The sequence below is a fragment of the Hippoglossus stenolepis genome, chromosome 14 (genome assembly GCF_022539355.2).
Source record: "Hippoglossus stenolepis isolate QCI-W04-F060 chromosome 14, HSTE1.2, whole genome shotgun sequence".
Classification (NCBI taxonomy): domain Eukaryota; kingdom Metazoa; phylum Chordata; class Actinopteri; order Pleuronectiformes; family Pleuronectidae; genus Hippoglossus; species Hippoglossus stenolepis.
Genome location: NC_061496.1, coordinates 28,102,448 through 28,124,333, shown reverse-complemented (window position 1 = coordinate 28,124,333; position 21,886 = coordinate 28,102,448). Strand labels below are relative to the sequence as shown.

The following is a 21,886-nucleotide window of genomic DNA, read 5'->3' as shown; positions in this document are numbered from 1 at the left end:
AACCCCCAGGTGTGTATGCATTCACTGGTTAACATTGATTGGAACTGATTCCGAGCAGTCTTGACCTGTAGAGATAGTGTCTTCACTTAGAGAACAAAGGTTAAAATGTAACCGAACGTTTTCTCCACACATATCCAATATGTACGAGGAATCTGTAAGAAACACAGCGAGGAAGCTGAGGAGACGGAGAGGCATGTCCCCAAGTACTCCCCACTATACCTAGTTTGGGTGTTGAAGTATAGAAGCCACTCAGAAGGACTGCCCGCTGCAAGGCTGACTTACAAGGATAGGTCCGAGGGCTTTACTAGGACTGGCTCTACCGGCACCCACTATTGTGTAGTGGCACCTAGCACACGTTTCCAGAGGAGGGGCCTGTAGCCCTATTCAAGCACTAAAGTCTGGTCAAAACCATGTAGCAGCTGCATAGATCTCCGAGAGGCTGGCACCCTGTCACAAGGCCCAGGAGGTTGCTATACTCTTAGTGCACCCTCACTCCCGTTGGAGCTGGAGCGCCAGCTCCCTTGTACGCCTGCTGAAACATTTCCATGACCCAGTGAGACTAGATTTAGACATGGGCATCTGTCCCCTTACCTTAAGGGCTCTGAATGGGTAAAGCCGCACCCGTTCCTGATCCTACTAGCCCTCTTCCTGGGTAGGGCAGAGGGATCACAAACCCGCCGAGCTGTTCCTGTTTTCGGCAGAAATTCTGGATTCGTGTGCTATATTGCACATGCATCATCTGGCAGAAGTCGACAGAAACGACAGGGCAGTAGCTCACCCAATGTTGTTGCAATGAGGAATGCCACTTTGAGTGATAACCACTTGATGCTTACAGACTCCAGGGGCTTGAAAGGCTCCTGTTGTAAAGCAGCCAGAATGAGACGTAGGTCCCATGTCGTGATGGTCAACTTTCTGCTGCGCAGTGTAAGCCTCTGAGCACCTTTCAGGGACTGTGAGATGAGGCTGCAGTCACCCATGCCCTTTTATCCTCAAAACCGTTGGCCTCGATTGCTGCCACCATGCACCTGTGGGGTGATGGTGATTTACCTGCCTCCATTAGCCCTTCCTTGGAGATGCTGGAGCACTTACGGAACTTTGCAGGACAGTGCCTTGACTTGGTTTGCCCTGTACCATGCCTCAACAAGACCCCATAAAAATTAATATGCAGCTCTTGTTGATGGTACTCAAGCTCTCTGCATGGTCTGTTCCATTGACTATGCGAGACCCATGCCTAACAAACTGGCCCTCTCAGGGGCCAGGCCTAGAGTTGATGCGCAACCCCATACTTTGGATGTGTGTCAAGAGCACTGATATGTGGTGACAACACTGCTCCCCCGTTCGAGCACATACCAGCCAATCGTCGAGGTAGTTCTATATCCTGAGATCCCGTTTTCGTAGAGGCCCCAACACTGTGGGACTAGTGAGATACCGAAATGGAAAACACAGAACTCTAAGGTTCTGCACTTGAAGGCAAAATTGAGCAATCTGGTTGGAACCTGAAAATGGGCATCTTTGAGGTCGACTGTTGCAAACCAGTCACCTACAAGGATGGCCTGCTCCTCTCTCAGCACAGTTAGCATTTTGCCTGCTAGTTTTCCCGCCGCAACTCCCTGATGGCTTGATTTTGCCATGAGAGTGGATCTGCCTCCTGGACGGGTGCTCATAAACTCAACTGGAAGCTTCCAGTGGTGGATGGGTCCTCAGACAACCTGAGCAGACAAGCCCTGTCCTCTTTCTGCAGCATGGACTGCGACAGCCACCGGTGGCGCCCGACTCCCCAGAGTCCTGCCATGGCTTTTCCCAGCTGCCTCATCTGCTTCTGTCAGTTGGGTCTGAATTGCCATAGCGCCATGCATCTTAGGGAGCAAGGCATCTGTAATTTTGCAGTTCTTGCTAGGAAACTGCTTTTCCCAAGGACTGACTTGGACAGAGACCCCAAAGCTGCTAGAGCCTGGTCCAAAGAAGTAGTGGTCTGCAGCCTATACTCCCCTGACTGTGAACTGCCACTGTCTTAAAGAGATATCAATGCCAACTGCCCCAGTGGGTCAGTCCCCGGACATATGGAATATGCAACTGTGTGAAGAGATAGTCTGGATATTGTTTTCTGATGTAGAGACCAAAGCAGAGGCAGACATCAGCATCATCTAGGCAGTACAAAGCAGTATGGGGTTATCTGTTTTACAACTGTCAGTATAGTGTGAACGCCACTGTTTGAAAAAAACACAGATGCTTTAGAAGTATGTAAATTAATACATTAACCTGTACTTGTGTTTTGTTTTCTGTTCTGCAGGATGACAGCACAGGAGAGATGATCTTTGATGAAGTTTTTCATGCCTTGTCAAGGTGCCTGGCTGGTCTGGCCCAACCATTCACAATCCCTGGAACTGATCAGCTTTTCAAGCCAAAGATCTTTATCACCATCTTGGCGTATTCATCAATTATCGGCCTCACTTCCCATCAGGTCATTGGACAGCAGCTTATGTCATCTCAGTTTTTTTACTGGTGTTTACAAGATTACAAATGTCAAATGTTTAACAAGATTCCAAATGTCCCTAAAAGGTAAAGCAGCCACACTGATTAATAGGAGGTTTTTTTTCTGTCCTGTCTGGTTGAAAGTTTTAAGAGGGCTGTTGTGTTTTATCCCTGAACTCAGCCAATATCCCTGTAGGTTGTGGTTAAGAGTGGTCAGAATTTTTCTTTTTTGCGCATGTAACTAAAACCAGCATTGATGTCACATCATGGAGTATGTGCTTTGACTGGACTAATTTGAAACCGGGTGCAATCCAATCCATCAAAATGTAATAGTCTTTTGGGACAGTCCTCTGTAGTTTACTTTTCAGTAGCAACATGCTCTGATTATTGTATGTATATGTTGGGTTCTGATGGCAGATGCCTAATACCAACTTCTGTACATATTCACATTTTTCCATGTGATGCAGAATTTTTTGTCAGTGTTGTTGCAGTCCTTTGACAGCTTTCATTTTCCTGCAGGTTTTGGTACAGGGCTGTCAACTTGAAAGAACAGACCTCAGTGAGTTCTTGCATCACATCTATCAGCAGCTCAGAGCTGTGGAGAGCAACATTGCTGAAGTCCTTCATCAGCAGCATGAACAGGCAAGTGCAGATGAACAATATTTACAATGTAATATTAAAATATCTCAAAGATGACAAATTAAAGGATCTCATTAAAAGTAATGTAATGAAAAATGAAAGATGTGTGTAACTTGTAATTAAGTTTGAATGATTTACTGAATTCTATTCATTGCAAGTCGGCTATTTCAGAGGTCTGTTAAGGGGTTCACCGAAAAATTTAAATTCACTCATCACTATGCCAATGGAGGGCTGGGCGAATTGTTTAAGTCCACAAAACACTTGTGGAGTCTCAAAAGTAAACTTTGTTGCAGCCGAATCCAATACGATTGAGGTAACTGGCGACCTGCACTTAATAACCTACACATAAAAAACATAACATGACTCCACACTGCTTGTGTGGTGTCATCCAACTGTCCGCAAGCCCCGACATTCATATTCGACTTGAAACTAGGTAATTTGCACAGTGTTTTAAGCCTGAATTGACCGACCTTTGGACCCAAGTTCATAACCTTTCAAAGTAGAATTTTTTTTAATTCAGTTCAATATAAAGCATTGTAGCAAGGAACTTAACATGCTTTTACTTTGTAGACAATTGCTAAAGAGGAGTTGAAGCTATGATGATAGAGATCAGCCCCCTTAAAAATGTCTGTCAGTCCGATATGGTGACATAAAAGAAACAAATGATATATGATCTAGTCGCAATTTTGATAACTGCCTTCTGCCGTCTGACTGATAGAGTCCCCGGTTTATGCAAAATGTATTAATTGCACAGAGGTCGACACTGCCATTACAAATACACATACCAAGTCTTAAGTAGATAAGATGAACAGTTTGCGAGATATGCGTTCCACATACAGACAGGGAGACATTTGTGGAATTCCCCACTATTTATTTATTTTTTTGTTGACCTAAAACTCATTTGTTAAAATTTCTCATATCTCTGGTATACATCATCAGATAAAAAGTGTCTGCTTGGTCTAGTTGCAGAGGCACATCGCTCTGTGGAGTAGTGCCTATTTGGCAACATTTTTATATTTAACCTGATGTTTAACCTGTTTCATGAAGGTGGCAGCATCTGTAGGTACCACTTTTGACTTACACACACATAAAATCAAGTGCAGAACAAGAGTGAGGCTGCCTTCATAGAAACATTGAACATCTGTGTACCATGTACCAAACTAAAGAGTCAAAGTACACGTCAAAATATTGGTTTTTCAAATAGGACTTCTATCATTTAAGTACTTCTTATCACACTAATGTGAAATGTACACTTATTGCATTTATGTTCACATGTTGAGATATTTTCACATAATTCTTATACAGTGGGACATAATGTAGTCTGTGATCCATACCCTGGGTGATATGTTCCTTCATTACCATGAGCACAAGGTTATATATGACACAGCCCCTACAGTTGTCCAATTGATTCAGTTACATCCAATGGGCTTGGAGCTGAAAATAGAATCAGGAAGCCAAAGTATTGAGAAGGATTAACAGCCTCGCTATTTCATATTGTAGGCTATCATTTAAGGAAGCAGTGTTTCCCAAGAATTACCTTGACTGTATAAGCCAGCCATAGTCTAATTTGTCCCACTACAACTTCATATTGATCCAAAAAGTTTTAACACATCTGATAATAATATAAAATATATCTGCTCTGCGCCATTGCCTTACTGTAGAGCTGTGCGCAGCACTCTTTGTTTTTACTGTTCTCTGCAGAATTTTCACTGTGTGAATTGCCAACACAAGCATAGTGTACTGCATGCATTTTAATAGGGCAATCAACCCCTCTTGTGATTTGATAGATTTGCATCTAACTGTATTCGGCCCAATGTTAAAATTGCATTCTACAGTCTTGAAAGTTGATATAATTTACACCAATACATTTATTTTTTCCTTTGCCTTTAGTCTACGGAGCCAGTCCTAAACCCAAGCCTTCATAGGAACAACATGGACAATCAGCCTCACAGGAAGCAGGGCATTTCTATGGTGTCAGCTGATATGGGTCTGCTCAGCATGGTACGCCAGGGCATCCTGGCCCTTCAGCTGCTGCCTCCAAACTCAAGTGCAGGTCGGTTTACCCTAACAATATAAATAAGAAATACCACATTTACAGCTGCATTAAAATGTGTTTTGGGTTATTACACAGCTTCACAGATGACCGTCATCTTTTGTGTATGTGTGTGTGTGGGTGGGTGTGTGTGGGTGGCGTTACACAGAGCGAATGATAGAGACACAGACAGGAGTAGTAAGTTACTGACAGAGACGCTAAAAAAGGAAAGGTAGGCCTGGGATCGAACCACCGACCTTTTGGTTGGAGGAAGCTCTACTCCTCAGCCAATGTTAGTAGTCATAATATCTGTCAGTAGCACAACTGTAATGTTCTCCTGGACATAAAATGCATCTTCATTATCATATTTGTCACTTTCTCTTCTATATAACTTTTATTCAAGCACAGTGAAAGCGGTATCTGTAGAGTTTATGCTGAATCCTACCTGTATATTTGTTGTGCATCTATAGTATATACTGTACCAGTGGCCACCTAACCCTATATCTAATAATGATAATATAGTTAAGATAAAGACACAAAATTGCACAATGGGTGCCCCAGATGTCACTCTTTGCCTGTCAGCAAATATAAGCCACATTAACAAAGCAAATTCAGTTTCCTATAATGAAAAACATTGATGACAAAATCGATCCAAAGAAACAGAGTCCAGTTGTTCATGGACACCTAATGGCTTCACTGCAGATACATTGACTTTATCAGGTAGGATGAACACAATGTTTTCTAACTTCACTCTGCACACAATGTCCAGAACACAAACAATAAAAAAGTTACAGTATTTTGTCAGCATGTGTGAGGAAGGCTCACTAATGCACAGGAATAATTCTGTGCAACCTTTTTTGATGACTTTGCTGAACTAATGTCTTTAATCTGTGCTGACAATGACAGTGTGGTTATTCTGGACTTAATCATCTCCAAATGGTCTGAACATTTCTAAGGTTGTAGTGAGTGATGTTGCTCCTTCTGATCGTTCTTAGATTTTCTTTGAGAGTTCTATCTGAGTGGGCAAAAATGTTGTCTCTCAGCCAACAAATTTGAAAATCACTTCAACTCTAAAATTACAAATGTCATTGCTCCTAAAAAGGTGAAGGTCGTTTCTGGTAAGAAAAAATCTCCATGCCATGCTGGTCAGAAGAGAAAGGGAATGCCGAAAAGCTGAACGTAGGTGGGGGAAAAAAAAAAAAAATCTAATCTCTCTCCCTCCCTCCCTCCGTGTGTGTGTGTGTGTGTGTGTGTGTGTGTGTGTGTGTGTGTGTGTGTGTGTGTGTGTGTGTGTGTGTGTGTGTGTGTGTGTGTGTGTGTGTGTGTGTGTGTGTGTGTGTGTGTGTGTGTGTGTGTGTGTGTGTGTGTGTGTGTGTGTGTGTGTGTGTGTGTGTGTGTGTGTGTGTGTGTGTGTGTGTGTGTCCAGGTATCATTATAATTACAGATGGAGTGACAAGTGTCCCTGATGTAGCAGTGTGCGAAACCTTGCTGAACCAGCTCAGAAGTGGAACCATTGCTTGCTCTTTTGTACAGGTAAATATGATCATGACAGCATCACAATGTTTGCAGTTGTGTTATTTGTTACTGATGTAGCTTAATTTTCAAAGTGCAATGCCAGAAATGGTGTTTTGTCGATGTGGCACCTCCTTGTTTAAAAGACAGACAAATATTCCAGTTTAAATTGTAGTGGTGGTGGTACAGATATGACAGTAAAGAGTTATAATTAACAGGATCATAAATATGGTCTGTGTTCCACAAACACTATCTGAATATGACGAAAATAAGAGTAGAATTCCTAACAATGTACTTAATCATTCCACTCAAAACACTATTTTTATATGTAGGACTATGTGATGAAAATGATTCTGTCATCTTGATCCAGAATGGAGGAGACATATAAGAACTATTGCACTGAAAAGTTGGGCTGCTCTTCTTTTGACTGCGTTTGTTCTGCTCCAGGTTGGTGGTGCATACTCCTATGACTGCAGCTTTGGATATATCCCTAATGTAGAGCTGATGAAGTTCATCTCATTAGCTACCTTTGGCTCATACCTGCCCAGCTGCCCTGAAGTTGACCTGCCCAGCCAAGATATGAATGCCTACCACAAGGCCTTCTTAACCTACTCCTTCCTCAAGACCCCAGAGTCAATGAATTCAGAGTACTACTGTGGTGAGACACATGGGTTATTCCAATATCAAATCAACACATCACATCCTCACAGGCTGCACCATCATAGATATAAATATACTTTGGCCTGCTAATCTGGTCATATAACAAATCCGTGGCACCAAAATTGCATGCGCCTCAGATGGCAATTAAAGGGAGATTTGGGCTAATGAAGTTTGAGCTTTTTGGGTGGACTCTAGATATGGCCAGACTTTGACTGGCCATATCTCCTGTAATATAAGTCACAGAGAAATGGTTCTTGTATCTCTGTAATATATAGCCCTTCTGGTGACATTGGTGGGAAAAGAATGATTGTATGGCCCCAAGTTAATAAGGCGTGGTAATAAGATGATTAACTTGTGGCCATGAGATAACTAAATTGTGGCTATGTCTTAATATTGCCTTAGCCACAAGATATGAATCTGTTCCTTACCCAATGAGCAAACTGAACTGAAGTAGCCTCTTTGATGAGAGGTGAAATGTTTCCATTAGAGACTTTATGGGTTCTGACTTTAAGTTAGGCCACACTGTGGTGGAAACATTTTCAATCACTCGTCTAGGGCTCGTAGGGCTCTATTTTTGTGTGTAAATGCGATTAAATACCCAGTGCGCATGGAGCATGCCAGTGCGCACTTGGGGTTCTGGTGACAAGATGTGCCTTGTGCATCTCTCTTCTCGTTCCTGTCAGATTTATGTTTTGGGAAATTTTCTGTGTCTGTCTTGTAGGTTTCACTCATTCATTATCTTCATAAAAAAGCACAACATATTTTAATTGGTACTGATAATGATGATGATAATAAATATGTCTTCACTGTGTTGTAGTTTCCCAGCACAAACTGTTTAATGAGCATCTGGTGTCAGCCAGTGGTAACCCCGCCCTGGTCATGAGGAGGAAGAAGCACACAGAGAAGGAAGTCCATGCTCATTTAATCAGTGTAGTGTCTGTGCGACTGAGAGAGGGCTACACCATCAGAGAAATCAGCCTCACCAAAGGTAAATATCTTTATGTAGCAAAATTAAGAATATGTGGAAAGTCCAAGGACATATCGCTTAATCAGATGCAGTGTGGGAGCTCCCACTTTCATGTTTATGCTCTTCATTGCAGGAAACAGTTATGGCTCAGTAATGCACTCATGATTAAACAGCCTTTTTGCTGTATACCATACTTGATGGTTTTCCCTTTCATCACATGGCAATAGAGCCAACAGAGATTCACATTTTCTGCCAGATTATTTTGTACCAGTGTTTTATCCTTCTTTACCATTAAACCTTGGATTGATTTCTTATACTGGTTGCCTTTTTAGGGGGTTAGGGTTAGCTTTTCAATCAGTTTGTTACATATCTGTTACTTGTGTATTTCAACACCACTACTTACATGAATGCTATTAGCTTGACCAGCAGTTCGCACTGTAGCTTTGTCTGGCTCCGCATTGTACATCTCTACGATGAATCAGGCAATCAAACAATAATTCACAGCAACAAACAGTCCACACAAAGTCTATTATCTGTCATTGGTTACCAAAGCATTGGGTTTTTACCCATTATGTGTGCACACAATTTAAATGACCATTAAACACTGTCACACTACGTTCAGGTTCATGCAGTAAAGTATTGTTCAGACATCTAGCTTCAGTATTAGCACTGGATATTCTGGATCTTTTATCCAATAGGTCCTCACATTATGCAAACAGAAATTACTGCTCATAGCAGCTCTCCAAAGCTCAGTCTGTTACAAAGATACTGTGATGTCTAACCTTAGCAATGACCTGGTTGACACTTGATTTTATCTTTCACTTGGCTTAGTTGTGTGTGGTGTTCATCAAAGAGTCTGCATGCTTTCTTTTTGTTGGAGCTATAATCTTTTTAATTGCACTGAGAATAGAAATAAGTCCACATTTGTATACCAAATGATCATTCTGCCCCACAGCAGTGAAAATCCCTTTGCCAGTATTTGGCTCCTACACGCATTGCTTGAACTTTTAATCCTTGTTGAAAATGTGGCTCCTGACCTCCTGACTTGTTTAGGTGGAACTCAATTGGAGGTGAAACTGGTGCTGTTATGGAAACACAACATGCATATCGAGTACCTGGCAGCAGCTTCCTGGCCACTGGACCCCACCAAGAGAACCACAAAGGTGGAGGTGACGATGGAGGGAAGCTATGACATTCTACATGACATCAGCTGCACCCAGAGGAAACCCATCACCAGCCCGTACCGGACCTCTGTCATCCGCCGCTTTTGGAACACACTGCAGAGGTACAACATCTGTGACTGGAAGAGGAAAGTATAATTTCCAGTCTATAAAAATAACAAATGTAGAGTCTGCTCATTTTCTCCAACATATAGAACATGAAATAATCATAACACATTAGATAAATCTACTAACCACCTGTGCACTCATGTGTGTTCTTTCAGCATCAACCAGACTGATCAGATGTTGGTGCACCTCCAGGCATTCAACTCAGTTCCTGAGAACTTCATGATTCCTGAAAGCACCAAAAATGGAGTTCCTCTGTTCTACATCCCCCCTGGCTCTACTACTCCGGTACTGTGCAATAATAAAGTCAAAGTGACCACAAATTAGACTAAGTAATTGGTTTCGGTAAAAATTGTCAAAAGTGACAACTTGAGCTGTCGGATTACTCAGTGGTCACGGTGTTTCCCACAGAACTTTATAACTGTCAAACATGCTTACGCAAAATACATAGGCTGTCACCTGCTTACATGACATGATAAGACCTGAGGTAATGTCGCAATGGAAAAACAGGGAAAAATAGTGATGAGCAAAGCCGAGAGACAAAAGGTTTGGGACCATTTCAAACTAAAAAAGATGCAATCTATGTTGAGAAAAGGGCAAAGGTAAGACATTTTTTATGTACATGGCTATGTTTTTTTGCTGCTAGTTCAGTGAGTATTGGTCACAGAAAGACAAGAAAGATACTGTTCGAATCTGTGGAGTCTAGGCTCATATGATTGCTTGTGTTGTTAGCATGAAGCAGCATGATCTTCAATACCAGCTTTGTGGACATGTACAGTTTGTGTTTTTGTTAAACCTTGCCAATTCAGTAGCCTGGTGTCTGAATTGTATTTGGTTAAGGTGCAGATGTGGGAAGGTGTGTACAAGAGTAACTGAGTAGTATTGGTAAAGGAAGTAAAGAGAGTAAAGGAGTAGCTTGAGCGGGCATCTGTGTCTCTGAGCTGCTGACTTTGGTCAATGTTATGGGGCAGAGGCCCTGTCGAGAGTATTAGCAGTCATTTAAAGTACGATTGATGCGATTTGCATGCTTTCTAGGGCTACAGTGAACATAGGCAGCAGTTACAGTATTTAGGGCGAGGTTCCTGTTTGAGGCAGGGCTCAGGTAGTGATAGTGGACAAAGGTACTACGATAAATAAACTCAATCCATTTAACTCTAACCTGAGGCTGGGGGTCTGTAGAGAGGCATGCTCCTCTGTGCAGCCAACAAAAGAGCATCATGCATGCCTGGCTTGCTTTAACATATTCTTACAGATCCAGCACTTGCAAAATATAAGAACATTAGTCAAGATAATTCTGGATTTATGGGTGGCCACTTGGTGAGGGGGTAGGTCTATTTTAATTAACTTCCCTACTTGACAAGTGGGGCTCGAATTCGAAACAGCTCACCTTTTTAGATGTAGGCTGCCTCTGGAATAAATAAATAAATACAATTTTTGTTACATGCCTTCTTTGTGGTGATGAGGTTTGGCCTTTATCCTTGTACCCTCTCTACTCTATTTTCACACTTCCTGCAACTGACTTATCTCTTTTCACAGGTTCTGTCCCTGCAGCACAGTGGATCCAAAGACTCCCCTCAGTCCAAGTTTGCTTCCTACTGGAAACCCATCCTCTCCATGGATGCCAACTTCTGGCAGAGATGGCTCCATATGCATCGCATCACCATCATCCTTGAACATGACATGTGAGAAATAAGCCCTTTTTTCAGACAAGACCTACGGGTTGAATCAGGAGAATTGGCTACAGCGTTTACCCATAGTCTGCCATTCACACATGCACAACACAGCGGGAGGTTCTCTATAGACACCTTCACAACAGCATTAAATCCCCTGCATTATTCAGACGAGAGGTGGAGCAGCCGGGTGCAGCAGGCGATGCTGGAAGCGCCATATTAACTCCGCTGCTGAGATCATATGATCATGTTTACACCACCCCAGCGGCTCCTATTAGCACAAACTCTCTTGAAAGCTTCGTCTTCTACTTGTATGACTTGTGTTTTCTTTTTTAAATTTTTGCGTCTGTCCTGTTTTAGAAGCGTCATTGATCATAATTAAAATTATTCGTACTATCTTTCTACCTGTTGTACTGATTCATGGTGTTAACCTTGTTGTCTGCCATATTACATTAATCATTTGTTCCTTCAAGGCCTGTCCCCAAGCACCTGCACACAGCTGGAAATAACGGACGTTACAGCACCATTCAGTGTCGAATCTCCCACTCTGCCCTCACATCACTGTTAAAGGACTGGAGCAGCTTTGTGCTTGTGGAGGGTTACTCATATGTTAAACTCATATACAGGTGAGACAGCAAAAACACCAGTATTAGTTTTGATCAATTTAAAATAAAAAATAAATCTGATGATGGTTGGTTTGTACCGTGCTGGAGTTTCCTGTGTCCTCCCTTCACACTCCTGCTGACCTGCTCTCACTTTAAGTAATAAACACTCATCACAAGTTATTAGGACCCGATCACTAAATGAAGTTTACTTAGAATTTGTTTGATTCGCTTCAGAGTTTATGAGGCTGCATTTAAACACAATGTGTGTGCTCAGTACAACATGAGACGTGACGCACACAGTCAGGACTCTGTGTTAAAGTGACCAGACGATCCGGATTCATGATCCAACACCATCGATTAATATATAAATAAATTATCGCAAGTTTGTCTTTTAATCATAACATCCCAAAAAAAACTGAACAAATCAACATGAACTAGTTCATTTTTGGAACTGTGAACTTAGTTCAAAATGTAAAAAGGTTTACAGTGAACGTGAACTAGTTCATTTCCATCTGTATGAACTGAACCTTAAACTAGTTATTTTTAAGTGTGAACTGGTACAACACTGCTATTGCTTTTCCAACCACCAGCATCCTCCAAGGGTACTGTCAATTCTACGAAGTAAACAACGTGCAGGGTGCTAGACCAGATTACCAGGTCTGCTCTCAGGGTTGTAGTGACAATATGTGATGGGACTGTAAGCCATTGGCCCACGTCCACCACCATTTCCCAGTCTCGGGCTTTCTCCAACTGACCACTCCTGGTCAGTGGAGGAGGCCCTTTCTATCCCTATTCCCCCCCACGGATAATTGATGTAGCTGGAGTTGAGCATAGTGGGTAGAATGGATCTTCTTAGTTTTTGGGTGAGGGAAGGATGTCATAGGTTGCCCTTAGCAGGAAGCTTATCCTGCTTGCTTCCATTCCTCACAGGCCCCTCCAGCTGATCTTCTTTTTCTCTATGCTCTCCCATTTCATCCACTTCCCCTGTCTTGATTGAGTGACAGCTTTTGCAGCTGCCTATTCCTGATGCCAGATTTCCAGGACTACCAATTTTCGCTGCTCTGCAGAAGTTGCCTTGATCCTCAGGGGTCTCTAGGCCCAAACCTCCTCTTTTCTGCTGAACGTGGCCCATAATGACAGCATGCTGGAGTTGCTTCTTTTGGTGTACATTTTCATCCTGTTGTCAGTGATGGTTCAACAGCCCATATAGATTTGTCTCGGGACTCTGAGAGGGTCATGTACAGCCTTGTCTTGGTGCATTTGCATCTTGGTGCATTCCTCTACAAGACTTGAGATAGGCATCTCCAGGATGTCATGTCTATACAGGCCGATGTTGCTTAGACATATTGGACTCCTAACCACTTTCTCACATAGGAGTTGATCGTTCTCTCCATGTTTTCAAGACTTACTACTGTAAGTGGCCACATCAGTCGGGGCAACAGGCCAAACTGTAGACACCTGGGGTCGCATTTATAAAACAGTGCGTGGGATTCATACTAAAAGTGTACGTACGCACACCTGAACGCAATGTTCACTTTATAAATCACAGTCCACCTGGAAACGTTTGTACGTGGATCTGCCTTCAAATCCGCCCTCCACACGCCCACTTTCAACCATAAATGGTCAATGCAAAGTACGTCATGAATATTAAATTATGCTGCTGACCAATGGGTTTCCACCATAAGTCCTGACAGTGTCACTGCATCAAGCGATGAGAAGAGGAAGCGAAACTTTCTGACACTGACATCAAGGTGTTTGTTAGTGAGGTGGAGGTGAATAGCGATTTTATGGGACAGCAGTGATGTCACTAATAAAGAAAATACACTGATACTCTGCTGCTGCTGTGGATAATACAATGTGAGAGTGAAGACGATAGAAAGAACGGAGCCTGAAATAAAAAAAAGATCCAATTCAAAGGTGGGGGCATTAAAAAACACACTCTCAGAATATGAGGGAACTTGTTGTATTGTCTGTTCGTATTTTAATCATCCAAAACTGCAGGATTATTAAATTAAGAGACTGCTGTGATGTCCCCAATCTATAGATTTAACAGAATTATCATTTTATGCTCGTGTTTGTACTGGGATGGTTCGGTTCCGTTGGTCGATCTGTGTGATACTGGACTCAGTTCAGCTCAGAGATCACAGATCCATAGAATCTATATCAGCTGATCAGACATCGCTGAACCCGCGTTTCCTTCTCATCCTTCCATTCGCGTGCATCCAACACGCAGAATCACGCACCAGTGTCACGGCAGTATTTATTTATTTATTTAGAGCATCGGACCGATTACCTCACATCAGTGGATCCTAACCTCCACTCTGGGATATTATTTGGAAAGTTTCTTCATTTCGTGTAAGTGATCTCCAGGTCGCTCTGAGCGCCTGTGGCACAGTCACGTTCACTGCAGTGATTTGATGATACACGCACAGTTAGAAGATATTAAAACCTATTAATGACTCGGCTCTGTAACTCCGCTGTGTAATGGAATCTGAACGTAATTTGCTGTAAATTGTTTTATATATATATATATTTTTTTAATTAAAAGGTCCGTGTAGGACAGATCAGTCACGCGAGCACAACTAAAGCTGTTGGTTTTAATGTAAATGATGAAATGGATCAATAATCTGGCTTCAGTTCACCACCTCACGTCTGCGTCGCCACTTTCCCGTCTCCAAAACGTTTGTACGCATGGGTCAGAGTTTGCGTGGAAATATGCAAATGTTCCCGTCAAGTTTGTGTTTATAAATCCCAACATTTGCGTGAGAAGTGGTGTACGCACGTTTTGTGCATACGCAACGGCTATAAATGAGACCCCAGAGCTTTAGCTTGCCAAGAAGCATGGACTGGTCGATGTTCTTAAGGCCGCTGCTGACATCCTGCTTCAATTGCTGGACCTGCTTGCAGTCTTTGAGGCTTGCGTCGTAGAATCGTCCAAGGCTTCTAACAGGTTTCTCGGACACCATTTGAATGGATTCTAAATCAATGTAGAACCTATGGTCTCATCTCTTACCTTTCATTATTGAAATGCTTCTTGATTTTAATGGATTGATCCTCATTCAAGAAGCGTAGAACATCAGGATCATTCTTGTATACCCTGTAAGGGACACCGTTTGGTCCTGGGGCTGATGACGCTCTTGCACTCTCACTTTGTTCTCCACTTTTTTACATTTCGGAGGGCTCACATCCAAATGTAGGAGAAATTTAGGATGAGAATACGAGCATGTTCTTGTATGACGTCCATAGTCCACAGTAAGGCTAAGGTCAAGATATTAAGTAGATAACTTGTTTAACGGATCACAAGCCTAAGACCATCATTTTTGTTCTTTGAAATAAGAAATTCAATCAAAATAATTTATTTCCTGAAAACAAAGTAACATTTAATGAATTGTCTCCACAGTTCATCTGACCATCCTCCCACGTCTTTCTACCTGGTCCGGCTGATCTCTAAGACACCTTGCATGGTGCTTCGTCTGGGCTTTCCAATTGGTACACCTGCCCATGTCCGAAACAAGGTACCTCCAGTGAATAAAGTGTCAAGAAAACTTGTACAGACACATTTCTCTGCAGCAGAACCTGCCTCTTTGAACATGGTAAAGTTCAGGATTTGCTTTAGATTTTCAGTGACTTTGTACTACACAGTGTTGTAGTTTAATGGTGGTGATGGATTCCATTATACTGTGGGATGTTAATAGGATGTGACAACATGTAGTTACTGTATTGTGGGTTGCAATCTACCCGTGTGCTTCTCAGGCTTAATAATGTAACATTTACCAGACATATGTCAATAGTGTTTTAAATATAAGTGTAGAAAATACAGCAGCAGACACACATGTTGTGAGTTGGAAATGAAATAAGAATGAAAGCTCGTTGAAGAGTTAGTAAGTGCACCTTGAGTACATTTTTTAAGCGTGAACCTTTACACTCAACATCAGGTGCATTTAATGTAAATGCTTTTTAAAATGAGTTTACATTTATAATTCAAAGACTGGTACGCCACTGTTTGTGTCTGTCATTAGATTGCCGATGAGCTTCGAGAACAGATCCTCAAACTTCGCTTTCCTCACCGTGTTCAAAACAAAGAGGCCACCCCCAAGACCAAAAGGAATCAATCTCCATCTAAATCTTCCATCCCTGCTCCCAAACCTGCGCTGTCAGACAGACCCTGTGTGGTAGTCTTGAACAAGCCCCTGGAGAAGCTTCTCATAAGGTTAGTGACTGTGGTTGAAATTCATAATACACATACACATAAAATATGAACAAATAAAGGTCCTGTACAAGACATTAAACATATTGTCAGTCAGAGAGTTTGTGCTCTTCCATTTCTCTCTCTTTCTCTCTTTTTCAACTGATTTATTGTTAGAATTCCTGAATTAAAAATATTAGTTACGAATGGCTGCAAGTTCAAATGAGTACAGCTGTGATGTTTAAAAAGACAAAAAGCCATGACAATGTATTCTCTGCATGAGGGAGGCTTAAATTGTTTATGCTTTGCAGGTATGAGAAGCTGCCGGTAGACTTTAAGACCCCCTTCATTTTAAACATGGAGAACTTCCAGCCTTCCAGCAGTGCTGTGCCACTAAGCATGGCAGCCAACCGAACAGCCTCCTCTACCCTGGCCTCTCTGTCCCGTTACTTCTTGCACCAGCGCTGGGTGTGGGCCGTGCAGAGCAGCCAAGGATCGGCTGTGGCAATGCAAGCTGTTGCTCACATCCTGTCGATGCTCTCTGAGTGAGTTCAAGCACTTTATTTTTCTTATGAAGTGTTAATTTTGTTGTGTCCATGAACTCCGGGGGATGTCCACAGAATTGGGTCCGAACTTTCTCCAGAGGTTGCCTTTCACACAAACAATGCAGCAGGAGATTCTCCACTCAGATGCATTCACAACTACACATATATCTCCAGAGTGTTCAGGTGAGGGATGGCGCAGCAGGCAGATTCAGGATGTATTGTATTACAACCGCTGTGGTAGACCGCATGTTTTTGTTTACAGCACATTGACAGCAGTGTCGGCCCTCGTCACCAGAAGCTTTCTTGACATCATCGCTGAGTTATTTTTCTTTTTTTCTTTTTGTGTTAGTCGCATGATAGAAATGAACACACACACATGCTCACAGTGATCCTGCAGATGATCTCTTGCTGTGGCTAAAACAATCAATATACACAAAAATGTAATTGTTAGCTGTATAATATTATGTATATACCTCTAACAGGGATGTTGAGTGTACCTCTTAGGGTAGAGCAAGGGTTTATTTTAGTTGACTAGTGTCTGAAAGCAGTGTACAGTATGACATTTAAGATTAGTATTGCAGTGCCTGTTTTAAACATGTTTGGAGTGGGCCGTTTGCTCAGTCTGGCGTTGCTGGTAGCAGCTTTCTTGAGAAACTTGAGACACTAAAATGAGTTACAGACCGTGACAACAGTTTGAGCTGTTTCCTTGTTATAAAATACTTCAACATATTGTAACTGTTCATGGGTGAGTCTTTTTAAATAACAGCAGCAGTATATAATTACTGGGGATGAACAAAAATTTTGAAAATTTAAACAAATAAACACAATACACATAAAATAAACAGGATTTATGGTGCTGTGCTGTCTTCCTGCCTGTTTTGACAAAAAACCTGGTGCTTTCACTGTAAGTGCTTGTACAGAGCAGCTGTGAAAACAAAATTCCTATGTGCAGAGGTGACACAGAACCACATTGCTGAGTCTCAGTCTAAAATACTTCCATACTTTAGATGGTCTATTCATGTACCCATGGATGTTTTGGAGCAGGCACAGTCATCTTTGTGACGCACTGCTGTCACTATCAATGACATTACTTATGTTGCTTAGTACTAGCCCCCGCTGCTGTAGAGCACTGTTCACTGGCTTATTCAAAATTAATTGATATTGAAATGTCATCTGTCCAAATTGTACTAAATTTGCCACTGACTGCACTTCCTCAAGCCCCAAGCAACACCTGCCAATTTCAAGATACGTTTTGAACTGTTTTTGAGATAGCAGATGGACAGACAGACAAAGATTCTGGATTTTATAGTAAAAAGATATACACAGGCTATTAATGTTTTCTGTATTTTCAATGATACAATGTTGCAGACTTAAATAAACAATGAAACAGTTAATAGAGTAAAAACTGATGTTTCTTATGTCATTAGATTAATGCAGTTTTAATATTGTTTGGCACATAAAAGCCAAAATAAATACAGCTGTGTTGGTTTTATGTGAGCTAAGCAGCTTTGTATAATTTTTTGCCTAAAAAACTCTCCTAATCTCTGTGTAGCATCCGTATATCGGAAGGCTTCCACTTTGCTGCCAGTGGAGAGGGCATCGTAAACATGGTGATCGAGCTGCCAATGAAGGTAGAGAACATCAGCAAATAAAATCTCTTTTAGGATACTAAATGTTGAAATTTTGCATCTGCTTCATTTGGATGGTTTTATATTCAGCATTCTCATATGTATGTTCTTCTCTAGGTGGTATTACTTGTAATTAGTCTCTAATAAATTAAATTTCAATCTTCAGGGGATGTCAGGAGACACGAACAAAGAGAGTCACTCTTGTATTGTTCAGTACATCCTGTTTCCACCCCACTCTGCTTCAACAAAGGACAGGTAAGACTGGGAGTGATTATTTGTATAAAACACCTTAATTTTAAAAACTGGTCATTATGAACTGTGTCCGTATGCATTTATCTGCCTGATATGTGGATTGAATTGGACATTGTATTTGTCAATTTTATGTTTAAGAGCGGCTGTTATTTTTCGGCAGACTCTGCACCATTTTTGAATTAAACACGGACGGCATCTTTCTTTTCTTCATTGCAGTTCTTTGAGAAAATTAATTGTGCTTCAACATTTATCAGCTCCAACTCCGACACAATCCGCTTAGTAACTTTCACCATTGTTCTGAAGTAAATAGAGATGCCAGGGAATTTGTAAATACACGGATAAGAAACCGGAAGACACTCAACACCAGCATAGAAACTCTACCGCCACTAGAGCTTCGGCGGTGTAAATGCTGCATGACTCACATTCACCTATGCGCAGCTCGGCCCTGTGTGTAGGCTACATGCGTACCTAAGTCGTAGCTTTGACGCAGAAGCATGAATTGGGCTTAATGATAGCACAATAGCAGGGTCTGCAACTTTCAGCTATATACAGCCATTGACACCTTGACAACCTAGAACTTGGCTGGGGTCAATGGGTGTCAATGACCTGCATGTTTAACATGCTGTAACATGTTTAACAACAACAACTCCCAACATAGTTAAAGACCCACAGAGGTTAAGCACCTCACCCTTCCAATGCTCAATTAGAACTGAACAAGACTCTTGGATGAGAGGTGTACAATTGTAAATGGTCTGTATTTATATAGTGCTTTTGCCATTCACACATGCAAGCATATAAGTAATAATCTAGCAATATTGGAATATGACATCCCCCCCCATCTTAACTACCCTGTTAAAGTTCTGATTTACATATTACATTACATTTCATTTAGCTGACGCTTTTATCCAAAGCGACCTACAATAAGTGCATTCAACCATGAGGGTACAAACCCAGAACAACAAGAATCCAGAAATTACAATTTTCTTCAAGAAAGCCAAACTACAAAGTGCTATAGGTAAGTGCCATATAAGTGCTACGAAATCTCTACTTTTTTTTTTTATTCAAGGTATCGTCGGAAGAGATGTGTTTTTAGTTCGCGGCGGAAGATGTGTAGACTTTCTGCTGTCCTGATGTTGTTGGGGAGCTCATTCCACCATTTAGGAGCCAGGACAGCAAATAGTCTTGATTTTGTTGAGTGTTTAGCTCGCAGTGAGGGAGCGACAAGCCGATTGGCAGATGCAGAGTGGAGTGAACGGCCTGGGGTGTAACTTTTGACCATGTCCTGGATGTAGACTGGACCCGATCTGTTCGCAGCGCGATATAATGTTTTGAAACGGGTGCGGGCAGCCACCGGTAACCAGTGAAGGGAGCGGAGGAGCGGAGTAGTGTGAGTGAATTTCGGTAGGTTAAAAACCAGTCGAGCTGCTGCATTCTGGATGAGCTTTAGAGGTCGGGTGGCACTAGCAGGTAGATATGCCAGGAGGGAGTTGCCATAGTCTAGGCGTGAAATGACCAGAGCCTGGACCAGAACCTGTGTCACACCCAGGTTCCTAGCAGTCTGGGTTGGGGCTAAGATGGAGTTGTCAAAAGTAATAGTCAGGTCGTGGGTGGGAGAGACTTTCCCTGGAAGGAAAAGTATTTCAGTCTTATCAAGGTTCATTTTCAGGTGGTGTGCGGACATCCACTGAGAGATGTCAGTCAGACAGGCAGTGATTCGTGCTGCTACCTGTGTTTCAGATTGGTGAAAAGAGAGGATTAGTTGGGTGTCATCAGCATAAGCCATGTGAGTGAATGACAGAGCCGAGAGAGTTGGTTTACAGAGAGAAGAGGAGGGGACCCAGGACGGAACCTTGAGGGACCCCAGTAGTGAGAGGACAAGGTTCAGACACAGATCCTCTCCAAGTTACCCGGTAAGTGCGGCCGTTGAGGTAGGATGAGAGCAGGGAGAGAGCAGAGCCTGAGACACCCAGGTCCTGAAGGGAGGAAATAAGAATCTGGTGGTTCACTGGGTCAAATGCAGCAGAAAGGTCTTGAAGGATAAGGACAGAGGAGAGAGAGGCTGCTCTAGCCGTGTGAAGTTGATCAGAGACAGCAAGGAGGGCAGTCTCAGTTGAGTGGCCTGCCTCAAGGTTCCGTCCTGGGTCCCCTCCTCTTCTCTCTGTACACCAACTCTCTCGGCTCTGTCATTCACTCACGTGGCTTTTCCTACCATAGCTTTGCTGATGACACCCAACTAATCCTCTCTTTTCCCCAATCTGAAACACAGGTAGCAGCACAAATCTCTGCCTGTCTGACTGACTGGTGGAATGAGCTCCCCAATGACATCAGGACAGCAGAAAGTCTATACATCTTCCGCCACAAACTAAAAACACACCTCTTCCGACTATAACTTGGATAAAAGTTTAAATGAACAATTTAGTAGCACTTAAATGGCAGTTACTTATAGCACTTTGTAGTTTGGCTTTCTTGAAGATATTGTACTTTCTTGTTGTTCTGGGTTTGTACCCTCATGGTTGAATGCACTTATTGTAAGTCGCTTTGGATAAAACGGCCAGCTAAATGAAATGTAATGTAAAAACCAGACTGGTGAGGGTCAAGAGGGTTGTTATGGTGGAGATAGAGGAGTTGATTAAAGATGGCTCGCTTGAGAGTTTTGGAAAGAAAGGGAAGAAGAGACACAGGTCTGTAGTTATTTACTTCAGACAGGTTGAGGGTGGGTTTCTTCAGGAGAGGGTTAACTCTTGCCTCCTTCCGAGAGTTAGGGAAACAGCCAGTTGACAGGGAAGTGTTGATAAGATGGGTGAGAAAAGGAAGAAGGTCAGGAGCAATAGACTGGAGAATGTGAGATGGGATGGGGGCAGGTGGTTGGGCGGGCGGAGGTTACCAAGGTAAGAACTTGATTTGGAGACAGGGGGGTGAAAGAGGAAAGTGAAGGGGATGAAGTAGATGGAAATGTAGTTTTAGAAGGTGGATTTGAAAATGAGGAGCGTATGTCATCTATCTTTTTGTAAAGTAGTTGACAAAGTGGCTTGGTAGAAGGGTGGAAGGAGGAGGGGGACTGGGGGGGTCAAGGAGGTTGGAAAGATGGAGAAGAGTTTTTTGGGGTTTGAAAATGAAGATTGAATTCTAGTTTGGCAAAAAGAGCTTTTGGCAGCAGAAATAGAGGCAGAGAAAGAGGAGAGAAGAGACTGATAAGTGAGCAGGCCGTCAGGGTGTTTAGATTGTCTGGGTGTGTGGGTGAAAGAGAAGGCAGAGCAGAGAGCAGCTGGGGTGGATGTGTTGGCCGGTGTGATCCAAGTCTCAGTGAGAGCAAGGAAGTCAAGCGATTGCTGGGTAGCAAAGCCAGAGGTGAAGTCTGTCTTGCGGTTAGCTGACTGGCAGTGGCCCCAGAGGCCCCCTGTGACAAGGTGTTGGGTATGTGTGGAACGGATG

The 21,886-nt window shown here is 42.5% G+C and overlaps 1 protein-coding gene across 6 annotated transcripts in view; it reads left to right on the top strand.

Annotated features, from left to right (window-relative positions):
* szt2 (SZT2 subunit of KICSTOR complex) overlaps positions 1-21,886 on the top strand; it is a 151,632-nt gene that overhangs the window by 8,760 nt on the left and 120,986 nt on the right. For all 6 annotated transcript variants that reach the window (XM_047342858.1, XM_047342855.1, XM_047342856.1 and 3 more), the window contains exons 4-18: positions 2,291-2,461; positions 2,992-3,114; positions 5,002-5,164; positions 6,570-6,676; positions 7,103-7,313; positions 8,133-8,303; positions 9,336-9,567; positions 9,727-9,856; positions 11,105-11,250; positions 11,712-11,864; positions 15,244-15,358; positions 15,863-16,053; positions 16,341-16,574; positions 18,127-18,205; positions 18,369-18,457. In XM_047342858.1, the coding sequence (XP_047198814.1) occupies positions 2,291-2,461; positions 2,992-3,114; positions 5,002-5,164; positions 6,570-6,676; positions 7,103-7,313; positions 8,133-8,303; positions 9,336-9,567; positions 9,727-9,856; positions 11,105-11,250; positions 11,712-11,864; positions 15,244-15,358; positions 15,863-16,053; positions 16,341-16,574; positions 18,127-18,205; positions 18,369-18,457 (2,315 nt within the window). The remainder of the gene's footprint in view (positions 1-2,290; positions 2,462-2,991; positions 3,115-5,001; positions 5,165-6,569; positions 6,677-7,102; positions 7,314-8,132; positions 8,304-9,335; positions 9,568-9,726; positions 9,857-11,104; positions 11,251-11,711; positions 11,865-15,243; positions 15,359-15,862; positions 16,054-16,340; positions 16,575-18,126; positions 18,206-18,368; positions 18,458-21,886) is intronic.